The sequence below is a fragment of the Lagopus leucura genome, unplaced genomic scaffold, assembly GCF_019238085.1.
Source record: "Lagopus leucura isolate 7727_CA_CO unplaced genomic scaffold, USGS_WTPT01 Super-Scaffold_1, whole genome shotgun sequence".
NCBI lineage: Eukaryota > Metazoa > Chordata > Aves > Galliformes > Phasianidae > Lagopus > Lagopus leucura.
In genome coordinates, this window is record NW_024962250.1 from 20,658,653 (window position 1) to 20,673,928 (window position 15,276).

General features: G+C 39.3%; 2 protein-coding genes across 2 annotated transcripts; one reads left to right on the top strand and one right to left on the bottom strand.

Annotated features, from left to right (window-relative positions):
- Positions 1-1,613: 1,613 nt before the first annotated feature.
- Positions 1,614-9,007, top strand: GEMIN2 (gem nuclear organelle associated protein 2). The gene is made up of 10 exons (XM_042865165.1): positions 1,614-1,759; positions 2,170-2,254; positions 3,363-3,452; positions 4,807-4,866; positions 5,032-5,142; positions 5,747-5,791; positions 6,508-6,576; positions 7,771-7,881; positions 8,098-8,156; positions 8,556-9,007. The coding sequence occupies exons 1-10, from the start codon at positions 1,638-1,640 to the stop codon at positions 8,593-8,595; spliced, it is 792 nt and encodes a 263-aa protein (XP_042721099.1). The 5' UTR covers positions 1,614-1,637; the 3' UTR covers positions 8,596-9,007.
- A 2,483-nt stretch (positions 9,008-11,490) lies between these two features.
- TRAPPC6B (trafficking protein particle complex subunit 6B) lies at positions 11,491-14,744 on the bottom strand. The gene is made up of 6 exons (XM_042865178.1): positions 14,606-14,744; positions 14,453-14,520; positions 13,436-13,553; positions 12,739-12,822; positions 12,216-12,309; positions 11,491-11,663 (listed from the first exon to the last, which is right to left on the bottom strand). The coding sequence occupies exons 1-6, from the start codon at positions 14,684-14,686 to the stop codon at positions 11,632-11,634; spliced, it is 477 nt and encodes a 158-aa protein (XP_042721112.1). The 5' UTR covers positions 14,687-14,744; the 3' UTR covers positions 11,491-11,631.
- Positions 14,745-15,276: the final 532 nt, after the last annotated feature.

Consider the following 15,276-nt stretch of genomic DNA (forward strand, 5'->3'; position numbering starts at 1 on the left):
AGAAAGTAATTCAGTGTTGCATTTCAGAAGTACTCAAATACTCTTCTAATGAGTTGTTAGCACAGTTAAATTTCATTACATAATGACAATTCAGTGTTCTAAGCTTCAAGAAAAGTCTTGCAGATACTACAAGGGTGCAAACCAAGAGAAGCAAACAGAGGCAATAACACTAACACTGTACAGAAGATCAGGTGATAACACTGTATGTAACATACTAAGAGAAAATGTGCCATTGTCTTCCATTAGGTTGTACTAATAGTATTTTTCTTAATAAATAATTTTCAGTTGATGTCTCGGACTTTATTAGGCAGCAGTGCCTGCCCACAGGTAGCAGCTTACCTTTTCTTTGGAAAAGTACTCTTCTGCAATGGCTACGCAGCTGAGAAGTGGGCTTGATACTCTGTTCCAGATTCTTTTTCCTCTTCTTCCATTGAATTACACTGACCAGCTGTTGCACTGGCATCATTGGTAAAAATCTGTGACAACTTTGCTGGAAGACTACCTGCAATAATTTTTAAAAATTACTTGACTTAAACTGTATAAATCAAAAGTTTATACAGAAAAACATGTCCCAGTAGAGAAAATATATTTTATTTCTGGAATCTCTTTCCATTCATAGTTCTTGACTCAGTGACAAATAGAAAAAAAAAATAACGTCTGTATATTACCAAAGTTTTAGAAGAGAACTTTTCACGGTTTTACTCACCAGCATTTCTGCCTTGTCTGTTAGTCAGCCTTCCCAGAGGCATCACTGTGGCTTTGGATTAGCAGGACTTATTTCAAACAATGGCTGCAGCTGTCTCACTCAACCAGGATGTGAGATCCGGACTCCCTGTTACACGTAGGTGGATTTGGAAACACCTTAATGCAAACAAAAGTCAGCAGAGAGGAGGAGTTAGGGCTGGTGTTTTTTTGGAGCTGCTAAAATACAGTCTTACGAAAAATAAAGAACAAAACTGAGAACAATTTAGAGTTACACTGTTCTGCTGTATGGGCTGCATTTAGCATACTGATTTAGCACGCTGTTCAGAAAGAACTACTAAGAAATAGTAATATACAGGAGTTTGGTAAGAGACAATTTACATGATTTCAACAATTACAGCATCGTCCCTCTGCTTTTTATCTGAGAAGTAACCCAGCTCACTGCTACTGCTGCTTTGATTTTGATTTGGGATCCAGTCCATTACTATTTAGATAAACCCGTACAGAAACAAAATGAAATCTCAGCCAAGCTCTTCCAGGTCTACACCTGGATTTACAGCACTTTAGACAATTAATTTTCACCACAGATCTCTGGGATCCAAGGAAGGGATAAGCATTATTACTGCTCATCCTCAGAAAGAATAGGCAGTGTTATCAATGAGTGAGTTAAGAACCACTTGCAAAAACTAAGGTACGTGAGAATGATGTAGGGCCTAAATGTGGTCATCAGGGGTCCCGTCCAGCTCAGGAACGGGCTTATCGCTTTGGGCAGTTCCCCGGCAACACGGCCACCCCCCTCCTTCCTCTCCGCCCTGCGGAACAGCCCACGGCGCTCGTAAGGGCCGCAACGCCTGGGCACGGCGGCGGCGTTCCGCCTGCGCGAGGCCGCGTCTCTCGCGAGAGCAGCCGGGCTGGCGGCTGCGGCCGGCGGGGTGATGGAGTCGGCCGTGGAGGAGCTGATGCCGCGGCTGCTGCCCGTTGGGGACTGCGACCTGCCCGACGACTTCGACCCCACCGTGCCGCCCCGGACGCCGCAGGAGTACCTGAGGCGCGTTCAGTGAGTGGCGGGCCGGGGGTTGGCGGCGGGCCGGTAGGGCTGCGTCGGGGCGGCGCGTTTCCCGCTGCGTGTGCCCGAGGGGCCCGTTATTCCCCGGCGAGCCCAGCGCTGAAGCTCCGTTCGAGGAAGACGGCGGTCCGGTTTTGGGCTCCGTGTAGCAGTAGTGTCCCAGGATGTCGCTATGGGATGCGCAGCCTCGCTTCAAGGCAACTTAGGAGCATACAAGCTTCAAGGGCGCCAGTGCACTTGCGTATGAAGAGGGAATACTTGGTAATTCTGAAGTCAGGCCTTCTGTGAGAATTGCCTGCAGTCAGTTGGTTTTTTTTTTTGCATAAGTGAAGATTTCCATAGATGCCGTATTCAGCCTATAACCGTCCACTGCAATACAGCAGTTTGATTTTGTTTTGTAGGATTGAAGCAGCGCGATGCCCAGATGTGGTCGTGGCACAAATAGACCCCAAGAAGCTAAGAAAGAAGCAGACGGTAAACATTGCAGTAAGTCTGGGCTGCTTTATGCCTTTTGCATTAAGAGACAAGCAGCTGGAAAGATGGGGGAGTCGTGAGCATAACTAAAACTTGCTGGATCTTAAAGCGCTTAATGAAATAAATGAAACTTCAGGGTTTGAAGAAATGCCTGTTGAACTTCTGGGCAATAAGCAGTCTTTGTAGCTGATCAGTTTAAATCAGTCATACCCCTTCTAACTGACACACAGCAGACTTTTTCTACCCGAAGGAATCAAATGCTGAGCTAAATTTTACAAGTCTATCATAAAACCTGCATAAGCTTTAGAAGAAAGTAATATCTGTATCTAGATTCAAAAATATATCTTGTATAAGGCAGTAAGAGCAGTAAGTACAGCTAATGTAAGATGAAATGCTAGCTCCATTTCTTCACTTTCTGATGGAACCTCTTATTGGGATTTCCCCTTACAAGTAGATTTTTCTATTGTCATATTTCTTTTTTTTTTTTTAATCTACTTCCAAATATTTCAAATGCCCAATTTTGTCTTTCTTCCACAAAAACTGTATAATCTGCCTGTTAGACTGCTATGCTAAAGCTTCTACTATTGACGTGACCACGTACCTTGTGGCTGTTCTATTCATTTGTCTCCCTTCTTCATAATGGCACTCTTAAACATTTGTAGAAAGATTTTTCTCTACTGTAATTCTTTCATGCTAATCTCTGAAGAGGTTATATCTACTTAATTGTCAGTTAACCTCAAAGATTTTTTTTTTTTACTTACTGTCTTCCCCAACTTACTATCTGAGCAAGAAGAACTCCTACTATTAATAGCACCTGTCCAAGATAAGGAAAGAGCACTCTCCTTTATTAACAGGGCAGTTAAGGTGCTAAAAAGATAACGTTAAAAGATTCTTCAACAGTACATTCTATATATTTAATTTTCCTTCTTTGCATATATGCACCATCAAGCAGGAGAAATTTTGTCTAGACCAACTTAAATCAGTTGTCAGGAAATTACCTTTTTTAAAGTGAGTATTTCTATTTTTATCTGCTGGTAGTTATTTACTAATTCTCTTGTTCTTTAAGGATCATTTTTATAAAGCTCTTTATACATTATAATTATTACCAGTGTTTCCTTAGATTTCTGGATGTCAGCCTGCTCCAGAAGGATACTCTCCAACACTCAAGTGGCAGCAGCAGCAAGTGGCCAATTTCTCATCTGTTCGTCAGGTAGAAAATTGTGTGATGGAGAATGGGGGGCCTTTTAACTTGCACATCTGTGCTTTAGGGGGGACAAACTTATGTCTTTCCTACCATAAAGTCATAACATTTTGATCAGATGTTGCTAGTTAACTGTTTTAATTTTTTAAAAATAAAATAAAATAAAATGGGAATATACTGTGAGGCTTTTAAACTTCTGATGAAACTCCTTCCTGAGAGTCATGTTAAATAAAAATAAAGCAAAAATATCTGGCAATATTTGCACTGAATGATACGGAGTGCTTGAGGAAGGACAAAAATCACTGTGATGTTACACAGTGACACTAAAACCAACAGTGTTCTACATTGTTCTGTGGAACTATAGAACAAGTGGATTCCTATCCACCATGAGATTCATATATATAAAACACAGTTCATTTAGGGTCCTATGGGCATCAGTGGGAGCCATTATGGTCAGAAATACTGATTTGCTAAAATGGATTTGTGCGGATGCAGTGTTAGCATAGACTTTCCTACCATGTTTGTACCTTGCTTTTACAGAAAAGAAATGGAGAGCTGAACAGTGTCTCTCTGTGCACTATTCAAACAGAGTGTATATGAAGATATTTTACAGCTCCAGTACTGCTGAAGGCATGTCTATAATGTATTGATATTGCATTGTAAAAATACCAGAATACACTGCAGTATAATCAATTGCACTGAAGCTGCTGTGGCCTTGAGCCTCGTGTGAGCTCATTTATTGTATTTTTTGAGGAAGATAAAGCAGCGAAGGTGGAGGGAAAAGAGCATCAAAAGTCATTTGTCAATACATTACGCATCAGCTAATGTTCATTGCAGCATTTTTTTTAGTGGCTACTTTTACTGTTAGAGTAAAAATTGAGTGAGGGAAAAATATTTCCATTACAAAAGCTTATACTTCCAATAGGAAATTGTCATGGAGATCAATTTGTCTTACATGGCATCCCTGTCAGAAGAAATGTTCTAGGAAAGTAAGCCTGCCGTCTTTCACAATTCTGTAGGCACTGACTCAGAGCACTGTTGGAAGCATGGTATTGGTCTTACGTTTGCTTTTTTGACTAACCCAGTTGTTTTTTGTTGTTACAGCAAGCATAAAAAAGGATTTTAAGACTAGTAAAACTTACTACTTAAACTTGAAGCTTTATGCAGTAGACTTTAAAATTCCTTTGGCTTTAATATTATTTCCAAAAACCCAGTATAAGTACCAGTTATATTTATACCAAGAGGCTAGAGGAATATGTACTCAGGAATGTTTTTACTGATTTCAGAAGTTCCTTTTTAATGAAGATTATGGCTAGGATCTGATAAGTGTAAAGTTAGAACTGATTTGGCTTTAATTATTCAGAGCCTGAACAAGCACAGACATCACTGGCGGTCACAGGATTTGGACAGCAATGTTAACATGGTGAGTAGAATTCATAACAGTTATGTGTTTTTCCTAGTCATTAAATTTGTGGTTAATCTTGCTTTACAGTGTAATTCAACAACTGGAGAGTATTATCATGTCTGTTCTTTGTTGTCTTCCAGATAGCTATATTTCACTGTTTGCTTTTATTTTTATTTACTTCAGCCCAAATTAGAGGATGAAGAAGGTTGGAAGAAGTTCTGCCTGGGTGAAAGAGTGTACTCAGAAATAGATGCAGAATCTGATAATGAACATCTAGGAATTGATTACATAAAGGTGAGTATAAGAGGACTAATTTTCAACTGTTATTTTCACAAACAGCTACCAGAAACAATGCTACTGTTTATTACCACGTTGTGCTAAACATAAAGCAAGCTGTCTGGTGAGCCCAGTAAGACCCATTTCTCTTCCCTTCTAGGTTGAAACTGAGTGAAACAGAGAACAAGTCTGTTAGTTCAGTCAAAAAATTGGGGAAGTTCCCCTGTCTGCTCCCAGCTAGAACACACTAATTCACTGCTAGAACAGAATGGAAAGTTTTATCCATAGTCTGGTTTAGTGTTTTGTGAAGGTGCTTCCTGTCCTTGTACACCCTACTCTAAAAATGCCCTTCACTGCAGCTTTAAAAAAAAAAAAAAGCACACCCTTGTTTTACAAGTAACAGCAAAGGCAATGCTATTTGATACCAAATTTGGCTAGACCTTATCTTGAAGTTACTTGAATACTGTTTTGTTGTCTTGTTTTTCCAATAGATGTCAAAGCTCAGAACAGAATTCAAATTTCTGATTGTATTACAAATGTTCTGATCAAATGTTAGTAAGTTCTAACTTAGAAAAAAAGGTGTTTGTGATGTTTCTGCATTTTCCAACTTGACTTTTTTCAGGTTGGCTTTCCTCCTTTGCTAAGTATTGTAAGCAGAATGAATCAGGTAAGCCTACATCTTAAGCCTACCTCTTAGGACAGCGTAGTGATACTGCTCAAGTCAGTACTTCCTATGTTCCATCAGTTGCATAAATCTTACCTATTTTTCTGTGCTAAGGTGATTGTTTATTCCAACTGCTATTCAATGTACACTTACAAGGAAAAAGTATTATCTCATCTTTAACTACAGTTATACCAGCAAATGTTTACAGTAACTAAACGTAAGCATATTTTCTCCTCATCATTTCTTAATAGAACATTCTAATGTTTGAGTGCCTCTTTTAGGGGCTTACAGTAATTTATCACCTTTTGTCTTTTAAGTGCAGTTCTTCAACTTGATTGTAAACTCTTAAATGCATTGCAATACTAGAAGAACAATGTTTACTACATTTCTCACTGGTCATTCTTATATAGAAATAGTATGATGCTTTTTTTGTTATCTATCTGTAACATCTTGTTAACACAGAACGTTGCTTTATATAAAGCTCTTAGTTTTTTAAAAAGCTTTTTTTTCCATGATGCTTTAACATGTACTTTACCCTTACATACGATCTCAACCTGAACTAAATGCCATATAGAATTGCAGTTGAGTGGAAACTTTATTATGTCTATATTTAAAGACAAAAATCACATTTGCTTTTTACGTAACATAATGCTTTGGGTAGGACAGCAAAACAAAACTTTGCAGATATGGCATTGTGTCTTTATGTTTCTCTTTTGAAGGCCACAGTAACCAGTGTCTTAGAATACCTGATCAGCTGGTTTGGAGAGAAAAAATTTACTCCAGAACTGGTAATTTTTTTCTAACTACTCGCATGTGAGCAGCTGTTTTCTATGAAATTGTTTTAGTTTCCAACTAGTTCTCTAGATATGTGTACTGTATTCAGTTGTCCTCAAAACTCAACTGAGTAGATGCTAGATTGAACATACACAGAACTTTTTGAAAGGGTAATTACAAAAGAGCAGACAGAGATCTTTCAGGTACTGCTAAAACTCCTCCATTTCATTTGCTCTCCACAATAACTTAATCAGCAAGGTCGAAGGGTGCTGGGGAGAAAAGAGGGCCAGAGTACAGAAGCTTTGAAGTCAGTGAGCTGCAGGCTGTATTTGCTAACATGTCTGCTTTAGTTTGGAGATGGTATTCTGCTAAAAGAGATCATTTAATCTTTTCATGTGCAGCACTATGTTATCTATGTTAATGTGGAAACAGATCCAATCTGATATAAAATTGAGAGTGATGGAGTACATTAGCATGAAGTTTGGCCACAACTAGATTAACTAGCTATATACCACAAAATAAATGAGTAATGAAAACTTCCACAATACTAAATACAGCTTCTTGATTCTTTGAGTTGCGTAAAGGCCTTTTCTGTTCTGAGCTTTTCTTAGTGACCAATATGCTGCAGAGCATGTGCTCATTCTCAGTTTAATCCTATCATGAAAGGCACTAGGCACTGGAATTAATTTAATAAATTAGACTGGTAGCAAAGTGATGTTTATAATATTGTAAGTGATGTTTATAATATTGAATAATGTTCAGTAAGTAAAAAGCAGAGGACATGTTTTTGCAGTGGGGTAAATCCTAAGGCTGATGTAACAGCATTACTTCCACAAAGATCTGACTTAATATATTCATTCTTTAGAATGGTTTTCCATGTTTTATGAAGTTAACAAATAATAGCTATGTAATTATTGCTCAAATAGTGCTTCCCTTAGATTAATAGAAGAAACTGTTCAAAAAAAAAAAAAAAAGAAAAAAAAAAGCAAGCAGGCAATCCAGGAGCATGCTCACAAGAAGCTTATTTACAGGCATAAAATTCTACTGTGCAGTCTCTAATCTGGCCCTTCAAACTTTTCCATTCTGTCAATGGCACTTAAATGAAATTTTGCTTTGAGACCTGTGCCCAAGGCCTACTACATATAACATGTTTTTCTTTTTTCAAAGAAGTGCCCATAATTAAAAGCTCACTATTTCAATCCACACAGGGTAGATGGTTTTATGCACTGTTGGCATGCCTTGAAAAACCTTTGCTACCTGAAGCTCACTCCCTTATTCGACAGTTGGCAAGGCGGTGCTCAGAAGTGAGAGTACTAGAGGTAAGATTTAATTTAATGTTGTGCAAAGGACTGTTTCAACTTCATAAATTATCAAGAGAATGATTTCTCAGCTCTTAAATTCTTGATAAGTTATTTTTCACATTTGAAGTCTGCTGCAGAATGAGAGGAAGGCTGCAACATATAACATGGCAGGTAACCTTTTTCTAGTGGATATGGTTAACAGAAGAACTGTTCTGGTATTTGTTTCTCTTTCAGGAGAACAAGAACGAAGAGCAAGTTTCAGCTCTGAATCTCTTAATCTGCTTAGTTAGCAGGTAATGCAAACCACAAATATAAAATAGCAGAGCATGTCCAGAATAAGTGTGATTATCCTTATGCTAACATAGATTCCTTTAAAGTGAAAGTCAATCCAAGTAGTCTGGATGTATGTAGCAGACATACTTAGTTACCAGGACTTAAGACAAACCTAAGGCTAAAACAAAGAAAACATATTAGTTTTCTTTGGTGAGCCCCCTCAAACATGAGGGGGCTCACCAAATATATGGTGTCATATTATTATATATGTCATATATTTGGTGTCATAATGTCATATTCTATAAATATGATAGAAATACTAAATTAAACCTGGAAAGCAAATGGTCTAACAACTCAGAGCAAAGTAAGGAGTGTGTTGCATTAGAGTTTTCTTACTGTATTCCACTTCTCTCCCCTAGGTACTTTGATCAACGCGATTTAGCTGATGAACCCTCCTAGACTTCTCTGAGAAAACCATTTTCTGTTGCAAAGCACAGAGTAGTACAAATAGTACAAACAGTGTACAGGTCTGAAGCGTGCAGTGTCTTTCTGTCAAGTACAATACAACTTCTTCAGAGCACCCTCAACATAATAATACATTTGGGACAGCTATGAATAACTGAAGCTGATCTTTAGCATGAAGGTACTGCTCTCCAGTATCCTCATCGTAAAATGGTCCATGAATTATCTGTCATTGTCTCTCAAGCAATATCTTAGTATAATAGATTCTTCATTACAAATTTTTGCCATCTGAGTAATCCTGTGGATGCTGTCATTAGGTTCCGAGTTTAAAGAGATGTCACAGATGACTGTTCTTTATCTAATACACAACCCTTGAGGTCTTTTTTAATAAAACTAAAATGTTCTTTAAGCTGTTCTTAAACATTATGGCTTTTCTCATTCTTCATAGTACTTAATGACTGCCTTACTTCAGAAGCCTACACAATTGGGATCCAATGTGTTTTTTCAGGAAACAGTTACTGAGCTTAAATACTGCTCAACAATACAACTATAGCCAGTGAATTACTGAAAAAATTATGTTACCAAAACATAAAGGAGGTAGTGCAGAGATTTCCTGAGTAATACTATTTGCTACTTTATATAAACAGTGGCAGAAACCAGGGGTAAAGGCACAGCTGTATTCAGTACTCTTTAACAGGAGCACTTATTAAACAAAATGGACAAATTTATTTTCTGTGTAGTATCTTGACAAATACGTTAGCTCACCTGTTTGATTTAACACATTGAACAGGGAATGCTTTGCCAAGAATACTGGTGTCTGCTTCGTACGTACATGATTCTATTGGGCTTTAATTATCTTCAGCAATTGAAAATCCAGTCTAAAGGAACTCTGATTTCTGCAGGTAACAGCAGACTGATAGACAGTATTGAATTTCACACTGTGCAGGAAGCAGATGTCAATCCCTCGCTATTTAAAACAGACATATCATTAAGCACGAGTTAATGGTTAAGCTCATAGTATAACTTAGAATTATTACCACTTTCTTATGTGGAACGGTAATTTTAACTGTCAAGTGAAAATGAAAGAAACTACGACAGTTTTAATTTTAGGGAAGCAAATTACAAAATGCCCTTCCAAGTTGTGTGGGTGTCACTGAAATGTCCATCTGTCAGGCACAGTGCAAGTCAGTCCCTTTAATAACACCATTTAAAAACAGCACGAGTTGGCAACTGAACTCCCACAAAATGCACTCAGGAAGAACAGTGATCAGCTAATCCTCTCACCTTACAATTTCAGAGAAGCCTGAATCGTACAGATGGACAACCACCACAACCTTCCTGTAAACTACCAGTGTAAGTGCTCAGTGTTTTCAGTCACACAGCTGATCCTTACAGAGCACCAACCACTGTGCTTACTTTTATCTCCTCTAGGTCTCTAAACAGCGCCATGGCATTCTGCTAATGCTTTAGATCTTTCCTAGAACTGTCAAATTATGCAGTTACAACTAATCTGAGCTAGTGTTCACAGTACCTGAACACATCTTAAGCTCATATAATAAGCCCCTGGTTATCATGCTGTATGGGAACTGCTGAGTCACAGCCTGAACCTCTGATTGATCACATGAGGCGAGCCATGAGTCAGCCAGAGGAGCACAGCTGAAAGCAATTCACCTGTGCTGCCAGAAGGGGTGGCTCCACCCCTCTTAGACCTATTTAAGAGCTGACTGCCAGTGGGGAAGGATCTTGTCTGGAGATCCCCTCTTCTGGTGTTTTTTGTATGTGAGCCTAGCATATGGGTAAGCCTTCCATTTTTTCTCTCCTATTATCTTAGTCTACTTTGCCTAACTCTCTTGTTCTTTTTGTGATTATAACATCTTAATATCCATTGATTATACACATGCCTATAATCTACAGCTTGCCAGCATAGATTTATAGACTACAAAAGACAACTATCCATTACAAGCTTTAGAACTTCCTTAGAGCTTACGGAAGAAAAACTTCCAGTGTACCTGCCCAACCATGCACTTGGACAACAAACGTTTATTCCAATACAGAAGATGGTTAAAACAGACAAAAATGTTGTTCTAGTGCATTATTTTCTATATCTTGCCAGTTTGTTTGCTGATGTCAAAGTAGAAACTGAGTCGCAATCACAGGACATTCTCACATTTCTGGAAGTGTAAGACTTGACCCTGCCAACAGAAAAGTCCTATGGTAAAATTTGTTACAAGTTTAAACAAGATCTTTTCATGCTTACCTACAGCAAGATACCTATTGTTACACAAATGTTGTAACAAGTAGTATCCAGCAACCCCCAATCTCCTCTAGGGTCTTGCTGATGTCTTTATAGCTTCTTGCTGGCCTAATCATCTTCCTGCACAAACTCATTACAGAAGTGAGTTGTAGCTAGCAATTAAAAAAAAAAGTACATTAATACTGAATTTATGCACAATAAACTAAAGCAAATTGCCTTTGCTCGTTGTAGATGTCCTTAGCTGTACAATTCTTCTGATGCAAAAAACAACAACCAAAAAAATTAATTAATTAATTAATTTTAGAGGCATAGGATATACCTTTAAAATAAGTTATCTTTATCTGCTCATATCATTTCTATATTCCAATGAATGCTGTTAATTAAGACTGCTGATTTATGCAATAATTGTTTCCTCAGAATAATAGAAAGTTGCTGCCTCATTTCTTAGGTGACACAAAACACATTTGTTTCTTATACCGAGTCTTCATTGCGACTTTACTCTGTTCTTAAAATCTGCCTGTTGTTTGATTTAGTACTATAAATCTTTTGTTGGAAGCTTTTGAGAGGACAGTTTTTACCATGACGGACATCAATGCCTTGGTACGGAATTAATTTCATACCGAGATACAACAGCAGTGTTACTTTAACAAACATTTATTGTATGCTTTGGAATTGTGCTGCGCAGTGCTATAATTTACAAGCTATATACAAAGCCAAACCAAAATGCCAAAACCACAGACAGAGGATTTTTAAGGTAGATACCCAGATTTGAACATGCTCTACATTTTCTGTATCATCACCTGGAATTTACCTGCAAAGAGAATGCAAAGTCAGATCAAAGCATGAACTTTAGATTTATTACTCCAAGCAGTTACTTTCTTTTTAAGACATTTTTTGTTAAGACATTTCTAAGGAATGTTTTGATCTTATGGTTTAATTGTGAGATATCTAGCCATGATTTAAATTTAGCATTTAAACCTAACTCCAACTGAACACATTCACTTTCCTTTTTAGTTGATCCATGCCCCACATTACAGCAGTTTTCTTGTTCAAAGCTTGTGAAAATATTTAGCTCCATCTTAATCAGCTTATGTAGTTACAATGGAGTTCACTTACTACCTTTTTTACTGACTTCTATAAATAAAGAGCACATAAATAGTTGGTTTTATCTTCAGTTATTGCAATGGAGTTCTGAATGTACGCCCTTTTGCATCCGATGCCTCCAAATGGAAATATAAGTTTTTAATGTAGCTTTACTTTAATGCCATGGAGGTTCACTGCCAGTATTTTTTAAAGCACAGTGAAGTTGGTGACTAAAGTTATCGAGCGAGCTAATAGAGGAGTACTCTTGAGAAGTACTTACATGCGGGCATTGATGAAACTTCAGCTGTTACAATACTCTTTATTCCCAAATTCGAGAGGCCCCCTCTGATTAGTCCACAGGTAAATGCTAAATACTAAACATAAGGTTACATTTTAAAGAAGTTTCAAGGGTGAAGCCTGTTGCAAAACATTGAAGAACTGAAGACTTATCACTTTGACAATATAAATCTGTGTAGGTTTTATTATTGTTTGTCAGTGCACTGTGACAGTGGCAGAAGTTTCTTCCTGAACTGCACACAAAATACATCAGCTCAATGATTTTCCACTTGCAGTCAGTACAGCTCCCACCATCAAATCCCACCGTGTTTCAAAATCACTGACTGTTTCTTGAAACACAGACCAAATAAACTGTACTCAAAGTGCATTTCTAAAAAACAGTTTTTGGATATTTAAATTTTAGCTTCCCTTTTGGTGGGTTTGTGTCCATTCAACTACAAAATTTCAAGTTATTATTAATAGATCAAGATGATTCCAATCAAATTCATAGATCCCAAGAAGGGTACCTTTGGTGCATGTTCTAAATACTGCTTTCCTGCGGACATTTGTGTCAAGAGTCGGAATTTGTTGTCTTGAAGAACATAAATACCCTGTTTAAATTAAAAAAAAAAAAAGTTTTTAATTGAGTTTCTAATGAGATGTGATCAGAATTCTACCAAACAACATCATCAACAAGCAAACTTTAGGAAGTTTTTCAGCTGTTTTGTATAGAACTGTGTTCAGTAGGGTGCAATTAAGTGTCTTAACTGCTGAAAACTGTAAATCTTTTTCCAAATTAAAAAATGACTTCAAGACAGCCATTCTATTTAAATGAGTTTTAAGGCAGCAATGTAATTTCTCACACTAGTTTTGTACTAAAATATATTGTGAAATTCATGAAAAAGTTCCTGTGTGAGTCTTAATAAACTGTAAGCATTACTGTCCTGTCAGTTTGTAATTCCACAACACTGTGTGAAATTGAAAACATTTAGTCTTTCAAACAGGGTGGCAAGAAATACATCATAAGCAATTACTAAATGGTATTCTCAAAATCTGCGCCAACACAGACTTTTAAAAACTGCTTTAAAAAAAAAAAAAAAAAGAACAGTCTGGGTTTCTTCCCAGGTAATATATCCTAGACCAAGACAAACAAAAAAATCCACCTAGAACACAAGATAGTGTTACTGATTTTGTAACTTAAATCGTATTCTAGAGCATCAGTACCTGATGATTAGTCCTTAGGTTGTCTATTTGCTTTTTGAATACAGTTGTCCAAAAATCTTTGCAAATGAACTTCATAATATCTAATTCATCCTTGAACCTGGCTGTATCTTTTGTAAACCTAAAAGACAAGTGAGAGAAATATGTCAGTCATGAATGTATGCGCAACAACTTGACTGATTAAGCAGAAAAATACAAAACAATTTTAAAAAAATGGTACTATACAACATTACTTTTGAGAACGCTACAGAGATTAATGTTCCAGCTATCATGCTAGCAACACTCAGCTTTCACCATGTATTGTAACTTGAGTAACATAGTTTTATCTTAATATTTGCAGCACTATGGTAAGAATAAATGAGTTTGAACTATATGATCATCAAAGACAGCTGAAGTACATAAAGATATCTTAACATAAAGCTCTCACATATGGTAGTGTTTGGAAGGGCTCCTTCAAATATTGAAAATATCAGCCGAAAAACAAAAGAGCAAACATTAATGCGTAGGAACAAACACACAGAACTTGTCTTCTGAAAAGTGCCTTCCTTCTTCACAGTTCTCCCCCTGTATTCTCCCTGATGGTCTTTGAGTCACTTTGATCAACTCTTGTCTCAGGTAACAGCGATTCAGGATGAGAGGTGACGGCCTTAAGTTATGCCAGGGGAAGTTCAGGCTGGATATTAGGAAAAACAACTAATCTACATAGTGGTAGTGCATCGGAACTGGCTGTCCAGGGAGGTGGCAGAATCAGCATCCCTGGAGGTGTTCAAGAACCGTGTGGATGTGGCACTGAGGGGCACGGTTAGAGGGCCGATGGTTGGACTGGATACTCTTAGCGGTACTTTCCAACTTTAACGATTCTATGAAAACGTGACGTTGGGTGCTCGGGATTCTCCACACAACCTGAGACTGCGCAGCGAGGCACCGGGAGACGGAAGATCCAAGGGCTGAGAGGCCCTTGGAAGGGGAAATCTCGCGGTACAATTACAAAATAATTACAAAACTACCCTTCACACCCACCTCTCGATCAGCCCCTGCCCGACTCGAAAGCCCATGCTCTCCAGCTTGGTGGTGCAGCGGCCGTTCTCCTGCAAGACACAAGGGCAGCCGCCGCCTCAGCCTCGGGCCCGGCCGCCGCCGGACGGCCTCGGGGGCGGCACCGGCCGCACTCACCCCTTCGCCCTGCTCGGCGGCTCGGTACAGCCCCGCCACCATCTCGTTGTGCAGCAGCAGGAACAGCGCCTCGTCCGCCATGTCCGCTTCGCTGCGGGCGTCCCCGTCCCCCCGCCGTCACGGCAACGGCCACGGCCCGCCGCCGGGAGCCGGGAGCCGCTGCACCGCCCCTTCCGGGAGCAGGAGGGCTGCGGGCGGCAGTGCCGGGGCTGGGCAAGGCGGAGCGGAGAGCCAGCAGGGGGCGAAGCCAGCTCGTCCCGGGGCGTGTATGAGAGACGGAGACCGCTTTTGTGCTTTTCTTTTTTTTTTTTCTTTTTTTTTTTTTTTCCAAACGTCACTTTCTATACATCCTCCATTTCCTGCCTCTGTAAGATGGCAACCGGCGGGGCGCGGGATGCAGCCGGAGGCGCCCCAGCAAAAACGGCACCCGTGCTCCGTTAGGGCAGCGTCCCGGCGGGCAGCGGGGAGAGAACTATAGCCCAGAGCCCGCGACGCCCATCCCACACCGCTCCGCGTGAGAACCCGTTACAGTAGCTCACGTTGCGCCGCGCGGGAGAGTACTACGCGGCAGCCCGCAGTAACGCTCCGCCTAATTGGCTCGTTCGGCACAGAGGCTGTGGGAGCGTGAAGGTGATTGGCTCCCACCACAGGAAAGTGACGAAGTAACTTTT